At 51.6% G+C, this 17176-nt stretch overlaps 1 protein-coding gene across 2 annotated transcripts in view; it reads right to left on the bottom strand.

Moving 5' to 3' along the window:
- LOC116954084 (myosin heavy chain, skeletal muscle, adult-like) overlaps nt 1-14236 on the bottom strand; it is a 49632-nt gene extending 35396 nt beyond the window's left edge. The window contains exons 1-14 of one of the 2 annotated variants that reach the window (XM_032974503.2): nt 14154-14236; nt 13326-13472; nt 12193-12296; nt 10376-10519; nt 8512-8668; nt 7307-7334; nt 6844-6940; nt 5749-5772; nt 4819-4911; nt 4317-4380; nt 2999-3097; nt 2126-2229; nt 435-573; nt 206-324 (exon numbers count right to left, since the gene is read on the bottom strand). In XM_032974503.2, coding sequence (XP_032830394.2) covers nt 206-324; nt 435-573; nt 2126-2229; nt 2999-3097; nt 4317-4380; nt 4819-4911; nt 5749-5772; nt 6844-6940; nt 7307-7334; nt 8512-8668; nt 10376-10519; nt 12193-12296; nt 13326-13416 — 1263 coding nt within the window. In that variant the 5' untranslated portion in view covers nt 13417-13472; nt 14154-14236. The remainder of the gene's footprint in view (nt 1-205; nt 325-434; nt 574-2125; nt 2230-2998; nt 3098-4316; nt 4381-4818; nt 4912-5748; nt 5773-6843; nt 6941-7306; nt 7335-8511; nt 8669-10375; nt 10520-12192; nt 12297-13325; nt 13473-14153) is intronic. The other variant, XM_076052084.1, reaches the window with a different exon arrangement.
- Nucleotides 14237-17176: the final 2940 nt, after the last annotated feature.

Raw genomic sequence — 17176 nt, 5'->3', positions numbered from 1 at the left:
GGGCAATTACCGGCGGAGTCCATCACCCCCCTCCCCCTTCGGGAACGATAAATACAGTGCCACTTTGTGGAGATGTCGGTGGTGGTCGTCCACTGTGGAGAGAGGAGACTCGCGCACCCGCAAAGTAGGAATGTGAAATTGACACCCAGTGGCTCGCGGGGCCCATCTGAGCCAGAGATCGCTTTAGCCCGCTCCTGCTCATCACCTGTGCCACGCTCTGGCCCTTGGTCACGTATTCATTGCCCACTTTCACGCGGGGATGCAGAAGCCCTTTGACCAGATCAGCCGAGCTGATCCCCATCAGATAGGCTGCCTTGTCAGTGTCTGTACGGGGCAGGGGGGGGGGGTGAAGGATAATAAGAAGAAACGTGTAAACATTTAATTAAACCGTGATCCGAAACATTCAAGAATTGTGTATTTCTTTTTTCACTCACTCTCCGTGCCGTCCGTCTCGGCCTGCTCCTCGCGGGCCTTCTGCTTGAACTTCATGTTGCCGAAGTGCATTATGGCGCCCGTGAGCTTGTAGGCTCCGTACTTCTCTTCGCTGTTGAAGCCAAGGATGTCGAAGGCTTGCTGCGAACGAAACGGTCCATTGAGATGACTTCGGTTTTTTCTCTCTCTCTTTAAAAAAAATTGCGTAAACAACACTGCAGTGCGGTGACAATACCTGTGCTAGTGAAATAAATATTACCGGTAGGAAACCTAGTGGACTGGAAGCCCAACCGGGATTAATTCACAGGAGGCAGGGGATTAATTGTGTATGTCTGTGGATGTCTGTCCACGTGGGAGGGGTGGGGCTGGGTGGAGAGGGGAGGGTAGGGAGGGGTTGGGTGGGGAGGGGCTGGGTGGGGAGGGGAGGGTGGGGAGGGGCTGGTTACCCCGTGGTGCCCTTATAAAACTCAACGTTTCACCTACTCACGCCGGCTTGTGCCCGCCCTCACAGTCGGGCATATTTGCGGAATACACCACGTGGTGCCGCCGTTGACCCTGGCCATTGACCGAGCAACCCAACGTTCCTACCAGCCCCCTCCTCAGGAATATGTTCAACCTCTTTGCCAATCTGCTGCTGGACCGAGGCCCCCGTCCACACATCCTGCCTAGGACCAAACCCCACCAGCATGTGGTGAAATGTTAACTACATCGCCTGGTATACAGGAGCCCGTGGGTTCGATCCCGACCCTGACGCCTGCTGTATATTTGGAGTTTGCGTGTCTCTCTCCCTGTGGTCGCGTGGATTTTTCTCCGGGTCCTCCGCTTTTTCGATTCCACGTTTAATATTAAAATAGTATTTGACTGCAATACATTTACACACGACGATAAGCCATTTCGTTGACCTATCATTTGTGGCCAGGTCGCTTCTGAAAAAGAGCTTCATAGCAGCTTAGTGGGCCTTACCTGGTAAAGTAAAAAAATAGTTTTAGTTTCATCGTTTGGCCCTGTATAAAACACGGAGGTCAGCGCGGGTCCGTGAAGGAGGGAGCGGTGATCTCACGCGCCGCTGATGTTAGCCGTGGTTGGCAACTGCGCCAGTAGTGAATTTTTGCATTGATATTTTATTTCGATCGGGGGCGAAACGATTGCTTAGGTCCATAAGTAATCATAAAATATGCCTCCGTCATAAAGTTGTCCCTCCACGTAAAAGTAGTTTTACCACGCACTCAGCCCCATGGCCCTTTGAGAGTGTCCAATTTCAGGGCATTAGTGCACTACAGGAAAAACTGTGTGCTCGGTTTCGACATTCAGTGTCTCATCAGCAGAATCAGGCTCACTTGAACCAGTGCTGGTGGAATGCCATCAGATTATAGTCAAGCATCCCCCCTCCCTCTCTGTTGCATATGGGTCCTAAGTTCGATGTTCGACATAAAACGTGCCACTGCGGCTGTCTGGAAAGCTCTTCCTTCTTATATTAGGAAGCCACTTGTGCTATGCACTGTTAAATAATCCACAATGAAAACTAATTTCCTTAAAACTGCTTTCCGTGTTTAGTTTGTTGTTCTTCAACCGCTCCTCCAATTAGCACGGTTGGCTGTGTAAGGTACGAAAGAAGTTCAACACACAAAACTACTGAACACAAAATAACCGCTATTGTCGACTCACGATGCTTGCGATGATTCTGTTCACTTACGTCTGTGGCCATGAGCTCTTCTCCATCGTCCAGGTTATCCACGGTCACTGCCCCTTGGGAGCAGAAGTGGAAGTCGTAGGGGTTGGTGGAGACCAGCAGCATGTCTGTCCGTGGGACCGAGACGGTACAACAACAGGGTCTACGTGAAGGTACAATAAATGAAGGCGCAGCCCTGCAGTTGCCTCGCTCACGCCGCCGCTGGCAGAAGACTCAAGGGCGCTCCGCAGAGCCCCTGTCGAGGGTTACTTGGCCTACTCTTCAGCCCTTTGTCAGTCCACGGGATGGATGTCGGCCTCGCCATGGCGTGCCCGTTGTGGGGGGAGGGGATAATTCACCTTACTTCACACAGGTGTGGGAACATAGATGTATAGCTCAACGACGAATTGCGCAGCGAATGCATTTGCCGCCCACAACATTGCAGCAGAGCCTATTTGGTCGGAGACAGAGTTCCGCACTGCGGTAGGCATTGTAACGGCCTCCACCCGTGGCACACCACGGGAAGGGGAGTGGAGTCAAACGTCAGGACAACAGTCCCCAGGGAGAGACAGGGCAGCACGGCTCGAGATGAGCAGTGGGAAGAACGAAGCAGCAGGAATGGGAGGAGGGGGAGAAGGAATGACCGGGCCAAGATGTGGTTGATGAGAGGGTGCTGATGATGATGATGAGAGAGGAGGGAAGAGAGGGAGAAGAGAGATGGAAGGAGCGAGCTGAAGTGAGCTGCAGGGAGGAGCAGCGTCTGTTTTCGCAGGGGGCGGGGAGAGGGGAGGGACAGAGATTCGGAGTGGAGGTGGCCACACAGACGTCACGTGATGTACGGGAGGCTCTCGAGCTGATTTAGGATGAATGGATGAATTTAAATCGCGGTGAGCTTACCCTGCAGCTCGGGCTTTTTGCCCGAGGTGATCTGGTAGTAAATGTGGTAGCTTCGCTCCCCCGGCTGCTGAAAGATCACCCTGGATTTTTCCAGAAGGTCTGAAAATGGCACAGCACCACCAGCCGTCATCGTGCACAGCGTCTCAGTCACTCCAAGCGCCGTAACATCTCATCTCTCTCCACCATCCCCATGCCCTGCTGCAGTCCCCACCAGGGGCAGCTGTCCCTCTGCGGCAGAGGTTCTTAACCTTCCCTGCAGCCTTGCACCCCTTTGGTTCTAAATCGTAAAAAAAGTATATTATTCATAAATACATAGGGGTTTGATTAAACAAAGTAGTTGTACTTACGTGCTGGTGCTTAATTTGTGTTTCGATGATTTACCTTCTGAACAAATCTGCCCATGTCTCGCACCCCCAGGGGGTGCGGGGCAGCCAGGTTAAGAACCACGGCATTGCGTGTGTGGAGGTGTGTGTGTGGAGGTGTGTGTGTGGAGGTGTGTGTGTGGAGGTGTGTGTGTGTGTGTGGAGGTGTGTGTGTGTGTATGTGTGGAGGTGTGTGTGTGTATGTGTGGAGGTGTGTGTGTGTGTGGAGGTGTGTGTGTGTGTGGAGGTGTGTGTGTGGAGGTGTGTATGTGGAGGTGTGTGTGTGTGGAGGTGTGTGTGTGTGGAGGTGTGTGTGTGTGGAGGTGTGTGTGTGTATGTGTGTGTGGAGCGGTAGTGTAGTGGTTAGCGCGCTGTGCCCCGAACCCAGCAGAGACCCGAGTTCGATTCCCGCTCACGGCGAACACCACGTGACGATTATCTGAACCGGTCCTGGGCCTCCCCTAGGTCGACTCAGCCTCAAACGATTACCTGGTGCGGTGTGAAAGCCATCGCCACTAGGGAGACAAAGGCGGCCGGGCGTGGAGTTGGCCACCCACCCCCTCGTGTGCCGTGTCGACCTTCATAGGTGCTCGTTAACAGCACTTGCCCCAACAGTCTGTTACAGGCTGTACGGGGGATCTTTGTCTTTTTGCAGCACCAGCCAGCGAATGGCTGCGTAGGGCTCCCAATTCCGCCACCGTCAGTGTCATTTTATAATTTGGCAAAATTTGGCCCCTGACGCCGGTACATGATGGCCTACTCCTCCCCGCGAATGACGTCGGCGGTGATCTTTCACGTGCACCGCGAGTGAAGCCGACGGTGCGATTCACGCACGCCACCGTGGTAATAACCGAGGCGGCCGCTGGATTCGAACCGTGAACAATCTGCAACGAGCAGGCGTTAACGCGGTGCCGATGGCCCACGCGGTGCGGGTAGTCGGTGTGTCAGCTACTCACAGATGTCGATATCGGCAGACGACAGCTTTCCCGTGTTCCCGAAATGGATTCGGATAAATTTTCCCTGTTGGGCGGGTAGACGAATGACGGCAGAATAATTGGTGAAATACGGTCACAGGCAAATACGATTTTTTTTTTTTAAATGTGTTCAGTCAACTCTCAATCATGAAAAAAATATTAAAAATAAGAATAGGTTCGACCCTTTCTGGCACTTAAACTGGAGGTGTTAAGATGTTCAAACACCAAATAGAATCCTTTTGCAAGGAATCGAGTCTGCATTAAAAAAGGGTCCCATCATGAATAAATATCCTGATTGTGACGGTCACCCCGCTCCACATAGCAACTCTCCATCTGAATCGAGATAAGCGAGTCTTGACAACAAAGAAGCCCTAGTCTTCCCCCAAAGCAGCCCCCGCTTCTTCACTTCACGTTCAACCGATCGCGAGAGTGGCTGTCCCCCCCCCCCACTCCTGAGTCGGGCGACGTGGCCCCCCACACTCACGAAGCGGGAGGAGTTGTCGTTGCGTAGTGTCTTCGCGTTGCCGAAGGCCTCCAAGGCGGGGTTGGCCTGGATGATTTGATCCTCCAGGGAGCCCTGACGACGTTCGCAGAACGAAAATGCCACCACCGACGCGGACGGACAACCAACACTGCCGCCGCTGCTGCTGCTGCGGCGGTGACTTCGCGAATTCAATAAAACACGACAAAGGCAAAGCCCCCCCCCCCGTGTAGCCTTGACAGACTGTTGGGGCAAGTGCAGTTAGCGAGCACCTATTAAGGCCGGCACGGCATACGAAGGGGTGGGTGGCCAGCAACCACGCCCGGCGGCTGCCTTTGTCTCGCTCGTGGCGATGTTCACACACCGCACTGGGTTCTCATTTGAGGCTGAGTCGACCCAGGGGAGGCCCAGGACTGATTCAGACCATCGTCAATGTTGATGGCGGTGAGCGGGAATGGATCTCGGGTCACCGGGTTAAATGAAACACGCGCACAGACACAGACTCTGTCTCTGCAGTGGCCTTGAGTTCGCCAAATTCCGGATCGTGCAACAGCTTCGTTATCTTGCAAAAAAGTTGCGGTTGCCACCTCTGAGGTCCATAAAATCCAGGACACGCGATGTGGAGAATATCTCACGATCACGGAGGAGGAAAGAACTCTGTGCCAATGCATCGTCGCGAGCGGTGTGTTTGTTATTGTTTAGTATTCGGCAAGACGGACAGGTTTTCCGAGCGGCGTCGGTAAAAAAAAATGATACTGGGAAAACCAGGAAGGGTGGCAAAAGACCTCGCATGAGAGGTCGATACATTTTGTTTGATGTACGTAGAGATGAGACTTCCATACTCTGCTTATGTACGAGTAAACAGTATGTTTCACAATGAATATATTCGATCGTATGCTTACTGCTTGAGAGAATGAATGAACCCGTACTCACCCCAGTCTTGGTTGTTGGTTGTTGCTGTAATCGTCGAAATGAAAGAAATGAAAAAAGCAAACAGAAATGTTAGTAGCCTTATGGGTCACGAGTTTCCCACGCAAGTAAACAAACCAGCCTTACAATAGTCAGGCTGGCACGAAGCGGCGACACTACGGTGTATGTATATATAGCGCACGATATCATGTACACGATACCTACATCGTCCCGTTACACAAAGTCTCTTTGTGCCGTAAAACGTCACGAAGCCGGACTCGGGTGAGCAGGAAAACAGGTTCGCTTAGAGCCCCAGAATGGGCCAACACCACCATCATCACCATCATCACCACCAGCACCATCATCACCACCAGCACCATCATCACCACCAGCACCATCATCACCACCAGCACCATCATCACCATCATCACCAGCACCACCAGCACCATCATCACCATCATCACCAGCATCACCAGCACCACCATCATCATCATCATCAACATCATCACCAGCACCATCATCAACATCATCACCAGCACCACCATCATCACCAGCACCACCAACACCACCGGCACCACTAGGACCATCATCATCACCATCATCCCCACCACCACCAACACCACCACCACCAGCACCATCACCATCATCACCATCATCCCCACCACCACCATCATCACCTTCATCACCCCAGCAGCACCATCATCACCACCAGCACCACCGCGAGCATTGAGAACGCCGAGCGCGTGTGTACATGCGTGCGGTAGCGTTGTTTATTTATCGTTGTGTATTCATTGTTGTGTATTTATTGCCGTGTATTCATTGTTGTGTATTCATTATTGCATATTTATTGTTGTGTATTCATCGTTGTGTATTTGTCGTTGTGTATCCATTTCTGTGTATTCATTTTTGTGTATTTATTGTTATGTATTCATTGTTTGTGTATTCGTTATTGTGTATTTATTGTTGCGTATTCATTATTGTGTATTCATTATTGTGTATGTATTGTTGTGTATTTATTGTTGTGTATTTATTATTGTGTATTTATTGTTGGGTATTCATTATTGTGTCTGTATTGTTGTGTATTTATTATTGTGTATTTATTGTTGTGTATTTATTCACATTCTTCTTGGACGGGTGATCCCCCAGCGCGGCTATGGTCGCGAAGTACTGGATCACTCGCTTGGTGTTCACCGTTTTACCCGCACCGGATTCTCCGCTGTTAAAGAAAAATAGACATTCTCATCATCATCGTTATCATCATCAGCAGCAGCCATGATCAATCCACTGCTGGGTTAAACCAACCCCCCCCCCCCCCCCCCAAGACATTACCATGACTACTATAGCTATCCCTCACGCTCTGTGCAGTGCCAATAGCGTAAGGAGTCAAACAAATTTCATGACCATCGTCCGCAGCACCACCTTCACCATCATCACCAGCACCACCATCGTCACCACCAGCAGCACCACCACCACCATCATCATCACCGAGGCACAGTGAGACATCAGTGGAAGACACCTTGCATGTAAATAATTATTAGTAGTCGTAGTAGTAGTGAACGATGGGACGCAGCGCGACACTCACGTGATGAGCATCGACTGGTTGTCACGGTCTGAAAAGAACAACACACATCAAGTCAGTTTCAGCTCGGTGAGTCGAGGTACCAATCGTGATTCAGGTTCTATTCTCTCGCGTATGATGGCGATTTGTTCAGGAGCTCCAGGTGACAATGTCACACGACAGCAGAAATCACAACAACATTTCCACTCTCGGAGCTGATTTTTTTGTTGTTGTACCAAAATTGAAGTGCCGAACCAAATATAAAAAGTAATTTTTGTTGTTGTTGTGTCGAGCAGTCATCGCTGGCCGGGCTGAGACCGCCGCCAACTGCCTATGCGTGAGAGCGCGGTTTCGTATGCATGTTGTATGTATGTTGTATGCATGTTGTATGTTATACGTATGTATGTTGTATGTATGTTATATGTATGTTGTATGTTATACGTATGTATGTTGTATGTATGTTGGATGCATGTGGTATGTTATACGTATGTATGTTGTATGTATGTTGGATGCATGTTGTATATACGTTGTATGTATGTTGTATGTATGTTGGATGCATGTTGTATGTTATACGTATGCATGTTGTATGTATGTTGTATGAATGTTGTATGTTATACGTATGTATGTTGTATGTATGTTATATGTATGTTGTATGTTATACGTATGTATGTTGTATGTATGTTGGATGCATGTTGTATGTTATACGTATGTATGTTGTATGTATGTTGGATGCATGTTGTATATACGTTGTATGTATGTTTTATGTATGTTGGATGCATGTTGTATGTTATACGTATGCATGTTGTATGTATGTTGTATGAATGTTGTATGTGCGTCGTATGTATGTTGTATGTGTGCTGCACTTCTTTCGCACCGTACGTAGCCAACCGCGCTACTCGGAGTTGCGGGGAAAGGACAACAAACTAAACACAGAGAGCAGTTCTCAAGAAATTCGTTTTCAATAGAGATGACTTAAAAGGCCACAGCTCCCAGTGGCTTCCTAATAGCGTAAGGAAGAGCGTTCCAGACGGCCGCAGAAGCGCACCCGACAGCGCATCGATGCGGGTGACCACCACCGTCTTTGTTCGACGGCCAGCCACAAGCCGCCACCACCCCCGCGAGGATGACCGTACAACACCCGGATCGCAACCCAGGCTCGCGGAGGTCGCCGGCCCTGCCCATCCCTCTGACCCTTTCCTCGTCGCCAAATCGCCCCGGGGTTTGCTCACTGCGCAGCATGTCGTGGTAGGCGTTGTCCGCGATGGAGAAGATGTGCGGCGGAGCCTCGGAGCGCCGCTTGCCCTTGTAGGCTGCCACCACCTCCGTCTTGTACACGGGCAGGTTCTTGTAGGGATTCACCGTCACGCAGAAGAGCCCCGAGTAAGTCTGCGGTGGAGGTGGTGGAAGGACGGGCAAGAGGCTCAAGGCGGGGAAGGAGGTGGAGGGGGGGGGGTAACGCCGCTCGTCGCGAAGAGGGCCCAATGAGTAAGGACCATTGGCCGGAACGTTGCCGATCGCTGGGTACACTCCGAGTGGCTGTGTGTGGAGGTGACGAATGTGATTGAGGTTGTTGTCGTTTGCGATTTGTGCACCGCTTCCAAGGCAGAATCAGCGGGTGCCGTTGTGTTACACGAAGACGGGGATCGTCCGAGCTCCCTCGAGTGGAGGGGCGCCTTCCACCAGCAGTGGCGTGGGCGAGCAATTGCAGGGCCGCGCCTTTATCTTTGACTGGCGGGGTGGTGGTGGGGTGGGGGAGGTAGGTGGGGTGGGGTGGGTGGGGGAGGTAAGTAGGGGATGGGTGGGCGAGGTAGGTGGGGTGGGGTGGGGAAGGTAGGTGGGCTGGGGGTGGGCTGGGGGTGGGCTGGGGGTGGGCTGGGGGTGGGTGGGCGAGGTAGGTGGGGTGGGGAAGGTAGGTGGGGTGGGGGTGGGTGGTGGAGGTAGGTGGGGCAGGCGTGGGTGGAGGACGTGGGTGAGGGTGGGTGGGGAATGAGTGAGTTGCAGCTAAAGGAGGCACTGGTGCACTGCGGAATGTTTGTGCACGGGGCTTGGTCGTAACAGAAGCTGTGCGCTGGGGAAATCCAAGAGGGATAACAACAGGACGCGTTACTTTTTATAGCTCCCCTGTGCTTTGTCTGGCCCAGAGACACCTGCTCGCGTTTGCTATTCATAGCGACACTGTAATTAGAGGCAGGCGGGTGGAGGGGGGGGGAAGAATTTACGCTTTAACTCGGCTCTGCTTTTGTTTAGCTATATTTACCACGTGGCAGGCATGGCCGTGAAGTCTGCCCCGTGACTCATTCACGGGCTCTCCCTTTGATCGCGCCCGAGTTCGAGTCCCCGCTCACGACTCAACAACGGTCGTGGGCTCCCTCCCCTAGGTCGACTCAGCCTCAAATAAGTACCCCGGGTGAGGTGTGCGAAACGTCAGCACTGGCGAGACAACGGCGTTGGCCACCCCCTCGTGTGTCGTGCAGGCTTCCACCTCTGTATGCCCGATGTTTGTTGAACGTCGTGCGCAGCCAACCCGCGCTAATCATCGGCTCTTCTCACTCACGGCACTTGCCCCAACAGCACTTGCCGGCCGAGACGGCCTTGAGAAGAGGAGCTTTGGGGCCGTCCATAAATGACGTCATCGATTTTTTTTACGATTTTTGACTCCCCCCCCCCCCCCCATCGTCACAAAAAGTCAGACCCCCCCTCAAATATGACGTCACAAAGCTCTGCCCCCCCCCTCCCCCCCAAAATATAAATCTTGCTTCAAACCGCTTTAAACTATTGCCATTGTAGTGCGTATTTAATGTGGCGCTGCACTCCGATGTTGTAGGAGAAAACATTTATTAAAAAGTATATTTAATTAAGTAGAACGTGTTGTCTATATTTATTTAAAGTTGCGCATTTTTATGACGTCACATTTCTCAAACCCCCCTCGTCAAACATCGTCACAAATGTCTGACCCTCACCCCCCACCCCCCCCTAGGTGCGTGACGTCATTTATGGACGGCCCCTTTCTCGGGTCGACGGGCTTCACTTTGACAATAAACTTCAGATTTGCGGCTGATGCGTCGGGGGAGACATTTGCGTCTTCCCACTTACGTAGATCATCCAGGCAGCGTAGCGACTCCGCAGGTTGTCCAGCACCGACGCCTCGTTGAGGTGCGTCAGCATGGCCATGTCCTCGATCTTGTCGAACTTGGGAGGGTTCATCAGCTGCATGTCGTCGACCTTGATCACCCTGGTCTGGAGTTGAGTGCGGGAGTCGTGCGGGGAGGGAAGACGTCAAGGGGGGGGGGGTGGGGGGGGAGGGGTCGGTAACCTGCGGCTACCCAGCCGCGTGCGACTCTTTAAGGGTCCGCTTCGTGCCGTAATGTCACGTGCGCAATGCGGCCACGTGCATTGCGCCTATTGAAATATTGAGGTGGGGGGGGGGGTTACAGAATTCAAAACAATGTCTCCATTATTGTTGTTTTAGTTGCCGAGCCCGTGGATACGAGGACAGGTCCCAGCTACTTACTGAGCTTGCTGTGCCTCCGGAATTATTGTTTTCTATCGTGCGTAGAACTCTAACGACCGATATATTTACGAGTCACAGTTTCGTCAGGGTTAGATCATCGTCTAAGGTACATTGCTCATTTTCAGAAAAGTTAGAGGAGGATTCTTGCAAAGGGAGCGAGATTTTGACGATATTTTTCACGTCGGTTTTGCTGGAAGTTAAAAGGTCGCCGTGGTGGTGAGATGTTAACTACCTCGCACGGCATACGGGAGATCGTGCGTTCTATCCAGACTGACGCCTGCTGTATATTTGGAGTTTGCGTGTCTCTCTCTCCCCGTGATCACGTGGCTTTTCCCCCCTCCACATTTAGATCTCAACATGCGTTTACAGTATTTGGCTGAGTTATATATTTATTTTTCAGAAGCGACCTGGCCACAAATTATAGCCCAATTCAGTGGCTTATCACGTGGACATTTCTGACAGCCAGATACTCAATAGGCGTGTTTCCAAATGTGGAGGGACAAACCCGAGGACCTGGAGAAAAATCCACGCGACAGCGGGTGGAGAGAGACGCGCAAACTCCAAATATGCAGCAGCAGCAGCAGGCGTCAGGGTTCGGGGTCGAACCCACGACCTCCTGCACACCAGGCGAGCTCGTGAACAGCTCACCACCGCGGCGCACAATACTTCACGGGCATAATTGAGCGCGGTGCAAGGCGATTGAGGCGGTGCCACCTCTCTTTAAAGTGTCGCTGCAAAGTCGGTGCGCACTCAGTGACGGAACGATGTGGAATGTGCTGCAACAGGAGCAGCTGCTGCAGCAGCGGCGGCGGCGGCGGGATGACGACGATGACAATGGTGGCCGCGTTCCAAGACGGGGGGGGGGTTGCCAGATTACGCTGCCCCATTCACACCGCTGAATGTGCTACGGATGCACAATCCATTTTCGTTGTGCACGCGCGCACGCGACTTTGCGCGCGTGCACGCACGCACGCGCCTCGCGTCACCCGCCCTGCTCTGCCCCGTGCACGCCGCGGGACAATGCAACACAGCGACGATCTGTGGCTCCCTCCGCCGCCTGCGGCGCGAAGACCTTCGCGGTTGACCCGCTACGGTCACCGCATCGCGCGCTTGCAGGTGTGCTTCTGCGGCCGTCTGGAAAGCTTTTCCTACGGATCTTAGGAAGCCACTGAAGCTGTTTACTTTTGCGTCCACAGTGAAAACGAATTCCTTTAGAGCTACTTTTTTGTGTGTGTGTTAAGTTTGTTGTCCTTCCCACGCACCTCCAGTTAGCGCAGTTGGCTACGTACGGTGCGAAAAAAGTTCGACGTACGTACTTATGTCCGAGGCTTCAAAGGTAATTGCAGGCGCAGTCAGCCACCTGCACCACTACCACCACCACCACCACGGATTCACCTACCTCTCCAGCCTTGGTTTCCACGGTAACTTTGTTACCCTGGGTCTCTTTGATTTCCGCCTCCACGTAGGCCTCCTTCTCGTCCGGAATCCAGCATCTCTTCTTGCCTGTGCGGTGTTGTCGCAAGAGACGACGCAGCAACAGGTCGCCCTCTCAGCCAAGTCGCATCTCTGCAAGTTCCTCGCTCAAGAGCCTCTCCGGACATCTACGTAACGGCAGAGGCGCAGCCCTGCAATCGCTCGCTCACGCCACTGCTGGCGGAAGGGCCTCCCCTCCACTCGAGGGAGCTCGAGACGGTGCTTTGGCCTACTCTTCCACGCCGTGCCAGACGTCTCCGAAAAGGTGGGTGTGTACCCGCACTTTTACCCCACCGCATGCGGCCTGCCGGATCAGCTGTGGAGTGCCCACTGATTATGTGGCTACGCAGTACGAGTGCAGGTGGGGTTTGTGAACCAGCCGCGTGGCTCAGCGGTGGAGCCAGGGGCGCGCATTCGGAAGGCTGCGAGGAGCTTACCGGGCATCTGTGAAAAAAAGGGCTTCATAGCTCATCGGATTCCTCCAGTATAAATACACATTCTGATTCTGTTGATCCTGGTTGGTGGTTCATTCGGCCCATCATCTCTCCAGGGTCGATAAATAGGTACCACTTTGTGGTGAAGTCAACAGAGGTTGCCAATTTTGAAGAGATTGCCCCCTCACCCCCACCATAGAAATGAGGAATTCCCACTACAAAAGGAAAACACTTTGACTTTGGACGATTGAAATGAAAGTTACACCCGTGCAAATTGCTGCACTGAAACAAAGTGCAAGTGATGCTCTGCTCAAATGAGCATTGGGGCGGTACTTGTTTCCCCTTTACAGCCCTGAGCCAGTGGTGACAATTCCACGTTCCTATGACGGGCTCGGGTCTCCCCGTAGGACATCCACTGTTAACTTGCTAACGTCCCCATTGTCACCGTATCGACCCTAGAGGGATGGCGGGCTGCGTCGGTGCCCCGCCACGATTTTTTAACTCGGGAGACCTCCTGATCGCGAGCCGCTCACTCTGGTCGCTGCGTCAGCTGTCCGGCACGGGCGGTCAATTGGTGAGAGCGGTGAGCCCGTGCCTGCTTCCCGTGACCGGCCCAAATTCTCACCGTCGAATGGGATGGTCTGGGCCATCATCATCTCCTTCTCGCTCTTGCGGAGGAAGGGAGCCGCCTCTCCAAACTCGCTCATGGTTTGCATCTTCGCTGCCTTGCTCAACACGTCACCTCGACTCCAAGAAGCTGCTGTTGCTGCTGCTGCGACGACACAAAGAGAGAAATTGACAACAACAACAACAACAATCAGAGAACAAAACGAAGATAAGGATGCTGAGAGAAAATAATCAAAATCGCGCGTGGCTGTGATGCGCCATTCTATTTTAATTGTCCCGTATCGATTATCATCACTTGCGAGTGTTAAAATGTATGAAAACAACTTAACGTATTTTTTTTATTAACATGAAAACGGCATCAGAGCATTATTTTCAACGAAAAAGGTTTGAATTTAAAGTCTTAACATTCTTACATATACATTCCTTTCAATGTGGCACAGGCTTTAATATTGCTTGGCTTGAATTTAATAACGTTTAAGATTTAACCAAAATAGTAATTTTTCTCCCGAATAAATAAGCGTGAATTAATCCACACAACAAACACATATGAGCAGTATTCAATTCTTTGTCTCAACATTTTTTAAAAACATTTAGTCCAGTCTGCCTATTGGCTTTCCAAACCAATATAATCCAGCAGCAGCAGCATTTGTTTAACAAGCAAACTCTTGACCGGTTTCGATCATCTGGGTCTCATCGGCAAAAGTCAGGTTCTGGTTAAACAAAACGCTGCTGGTTTGCGACGTGTAATTGGCAAGATCCTGAAATCTCGGTCACGACGCTGACTAAAAAAGCAAGCGCGTTTGCCACCATCAACCGCTTTGCACACCGTGAAGAGTAACCACCGCTCGACCGGCAAACGCAACAAAATAAATTGCCCTCTCGGATTCGGCAGAGCTTGGGTTTTTATAATGGCGGGCCGTGGAAAATATTTGGGCGATGCCGGAATATTATTATCACAATTACTCATTGGCGAAGAGGCCTTTAGGTGGTGTGGGGTGAGCAAACAATGGCACACACTCAGCACAGAGACATCCCAGACACGCCGCAACACTGACAGACACACACCACCCTCTCCCCTGTAGATCATCATCATCATCATCATAAAAAAAAACTACGACCCAATTCGAGAGAGATGGAACATTTCCATGCTCTAATGGCAAAAATTCCCGGTCTATAAATATACAAATATATACATGGGTATGTGTATGGACACGGTGCAGAGGTTAGCGCGCTGTGCTCCAAACCTGGCTTCCCTTAGTTAGATTCCCGCTCACGACCAATAACGGTGACGAATATCTGAACAGGTATTCGGTCTCCCCTAGGTTGACTCAGCCTTAAATGGCTATCTGCATGGTGTGGCGTGTAAAACATCGCCACTGGGGAGACAAAGGCGGCCGGGTAGGGTGTTTGTCCACTTACCCTGTCGTGTGCTGTGCCGGCCTTTATAGGTGTTCGCAAACAGCACTTGCCACCAACAGTCTGTTCAAGGGTATACGGGCAATCTTTGTCTTTATGGATACAGATACAACACAGAGCATTACAAATTTGTCGTAGATGCTGTAAGGTTTGCATGCATGCATGCACGAATTAATGCACAAGCAAAGGTAAAGGCGCCAGAGCTGCAATGTCTTTCCTCCACTAGAGGGAGCTGGAGCTCCTGGTCAGACGTCTTTGGAAGAGGCCGGAGTGCCTCCACACTTTACTCCAACGCAACCGCGACCTGCCCATCAACGAACTGCGGTGGGCGGACGGAGGAAAATCAGCAACTCGCTCCGTTGTTTCCAATACCGCGCCAGGAGATTGACCCGGCGGCCTCTGGCTTGCAAGTCGAGCGACATTGTCACAATAGCGGTGTTCGGGTTTATTGTTCGTTTCATTTTGTTCGTGTTCGTGCCATGTTTAGGGGCCGTCCATAAATGATGTCACGCGATTTTGGACGATAATTGATCCCCCCCCCCTACACCCCCTCATCATACGGCGTCACAAAAAGCCAGACCCCCCAGAAAATATGGTGTCACAAAGCTCTGCCCCCCCCCCTCCAAAAACATGCTTCAAATCGCTTTAAATTATTGTCATTGTAGTGCGTATTTAATGTGGTGCTGCACTCTGATGTTGTAGGAGAAAACATTTATTAAAGAGTCTAATTAAATAGAACGTGTTGTCTATATTTAATTAAAGTTGCGCATTTTGATGTGACGTCACATTTCTCAAACACCCCCCCCCCCCATCGTCACACATCGTCACAAATGTCTGACCTCCCCTCCCCCCTAGGTGCGTGACGTCATTTATGGACGACCCCTTAATCGATGCATGCGCGCGCTTGCAAATATGCATTTGCGCATTTAATGTGCTTTGTTTTTGTGCAGTAAACATTCGCAGTGATTTAGAGCCCTTTGGAATGCAACTGTGGGATGAAAAGGCCTCTCCCATAGCCACGTTGGTTATGGGGGGCTGTTTGACCATACTTCAGCACGCTGGTCAGTGCCACTTTAGTTGCCCTGCACTGCCCTCTCCCACCTCCTCCTCTTCCTCCACCTTCCAGTAGCCGCCACCTCTCTGCCACGTTTCAAACATCGCGTTACCAGCAGATCCACATCCACAATGTCACTACGGGCTGCACGTGTACCGTGCGTGTACAATCCACTGCTGGATGAGTCCCCCATGATGCTGTGTCAGTTGCCACCGTGGCTGCAGGACCTTGGGAGTACAGCAAAGGCTTCTGCTGCCCTGCCCTGTGCTGTTCCTTAAACAGCGCCTGCTCCCTATCACAGTGGGAAGTTTATATATGACTGTGTCATACCGTGGACGGTGTTGTGAGCTGTGCCAGCCCTTGCCCGCTACCGCTCATATATCCCCGCCAGACTCCGGATTGAGCGGTTTGACCAGTGCCGGATTATCCTCGTAGCAAAAGTTGCTACATATGTAGTAGCTCCATGTTTAGTAGCTACCTATGTAGTAGTAGCTACTACTACATAGCTACCTGTGTAGTAGTAGCTACATCATATGTAGTAGCTACATATGTAGTAGCTACGGGCCCCGCACTTTCAAGGGCCCCGCGCTAAATGCTTTCAAGCTATCCATTCCGGCTCAGTGATTCTGCACTTGCTCTATTACTATAGTACTATACTGCCTTCAACTTTTATGAACGACTGGGTGTTTAAGACGGAGCTGGGGGGGGGGGGTGACGGAACCAGGGGGAGGGCCGATGGAGCTGGGGGGGGGGGGCGACGGAGCCGGGGGGGGCCGACGGAGCCGTCGGGGGCCGAAGGAGTCGGGGGGGGCGACGGAGCCGGGGGGGAGGGGGGGGGGCGACGGAGCCGGGGGGGCGACGGCGCAAGCAGAGGGAACTGACACTGACTCACTCACACATCATACACTGACTCACTCACACATCATACACTGACTCACTCACATATCATACACTGACTCACTCACACATCATGCACTGACTTACTCACACATCATACACTGACTCACTCACACATCATACACTGACTCACTCACACATCATACACTGACTCACTCACACATCATACACTGACTCACTCACACATCATACACTGACTCACTCACACACCATACACTGACTCACTCACACATCATACACTGACTCACTCACACATCATACACTGACTCACTCACACATCATACACTGACTCACTCACACATCATACACTGACTCACTCACACATCATACACTGACTCACTCACACATCATACACTGACTCACTCACACACCATGCACTGACTCACACATCATACACTGACTCACTCACACATCATACACTTACTCACTCACACATCATGCACTGACTCCCTCACACATCATACACTGACTCACTCACACAC

This window comes from Petromyzon marinus, chromosome 54, assembly GCF_048934315.1.
Source record: "Petromyzon marinus isolate PM22_M1 ecotype Great Lakes invasive population chromosome 54, UKy_Petmar_22M1.pri1.0, whole genome shotgun sequence".
Lineage (NCBI taxonomy): Eukaryota > Metazoa > Chordata > Hyperoartia > Petromyzontiformes > Petromyzontidae > Petromyzon > Petromyzon marinus.
This window is presented reverse-complemented; position numbering and strand designations above follow the sequence as displayed.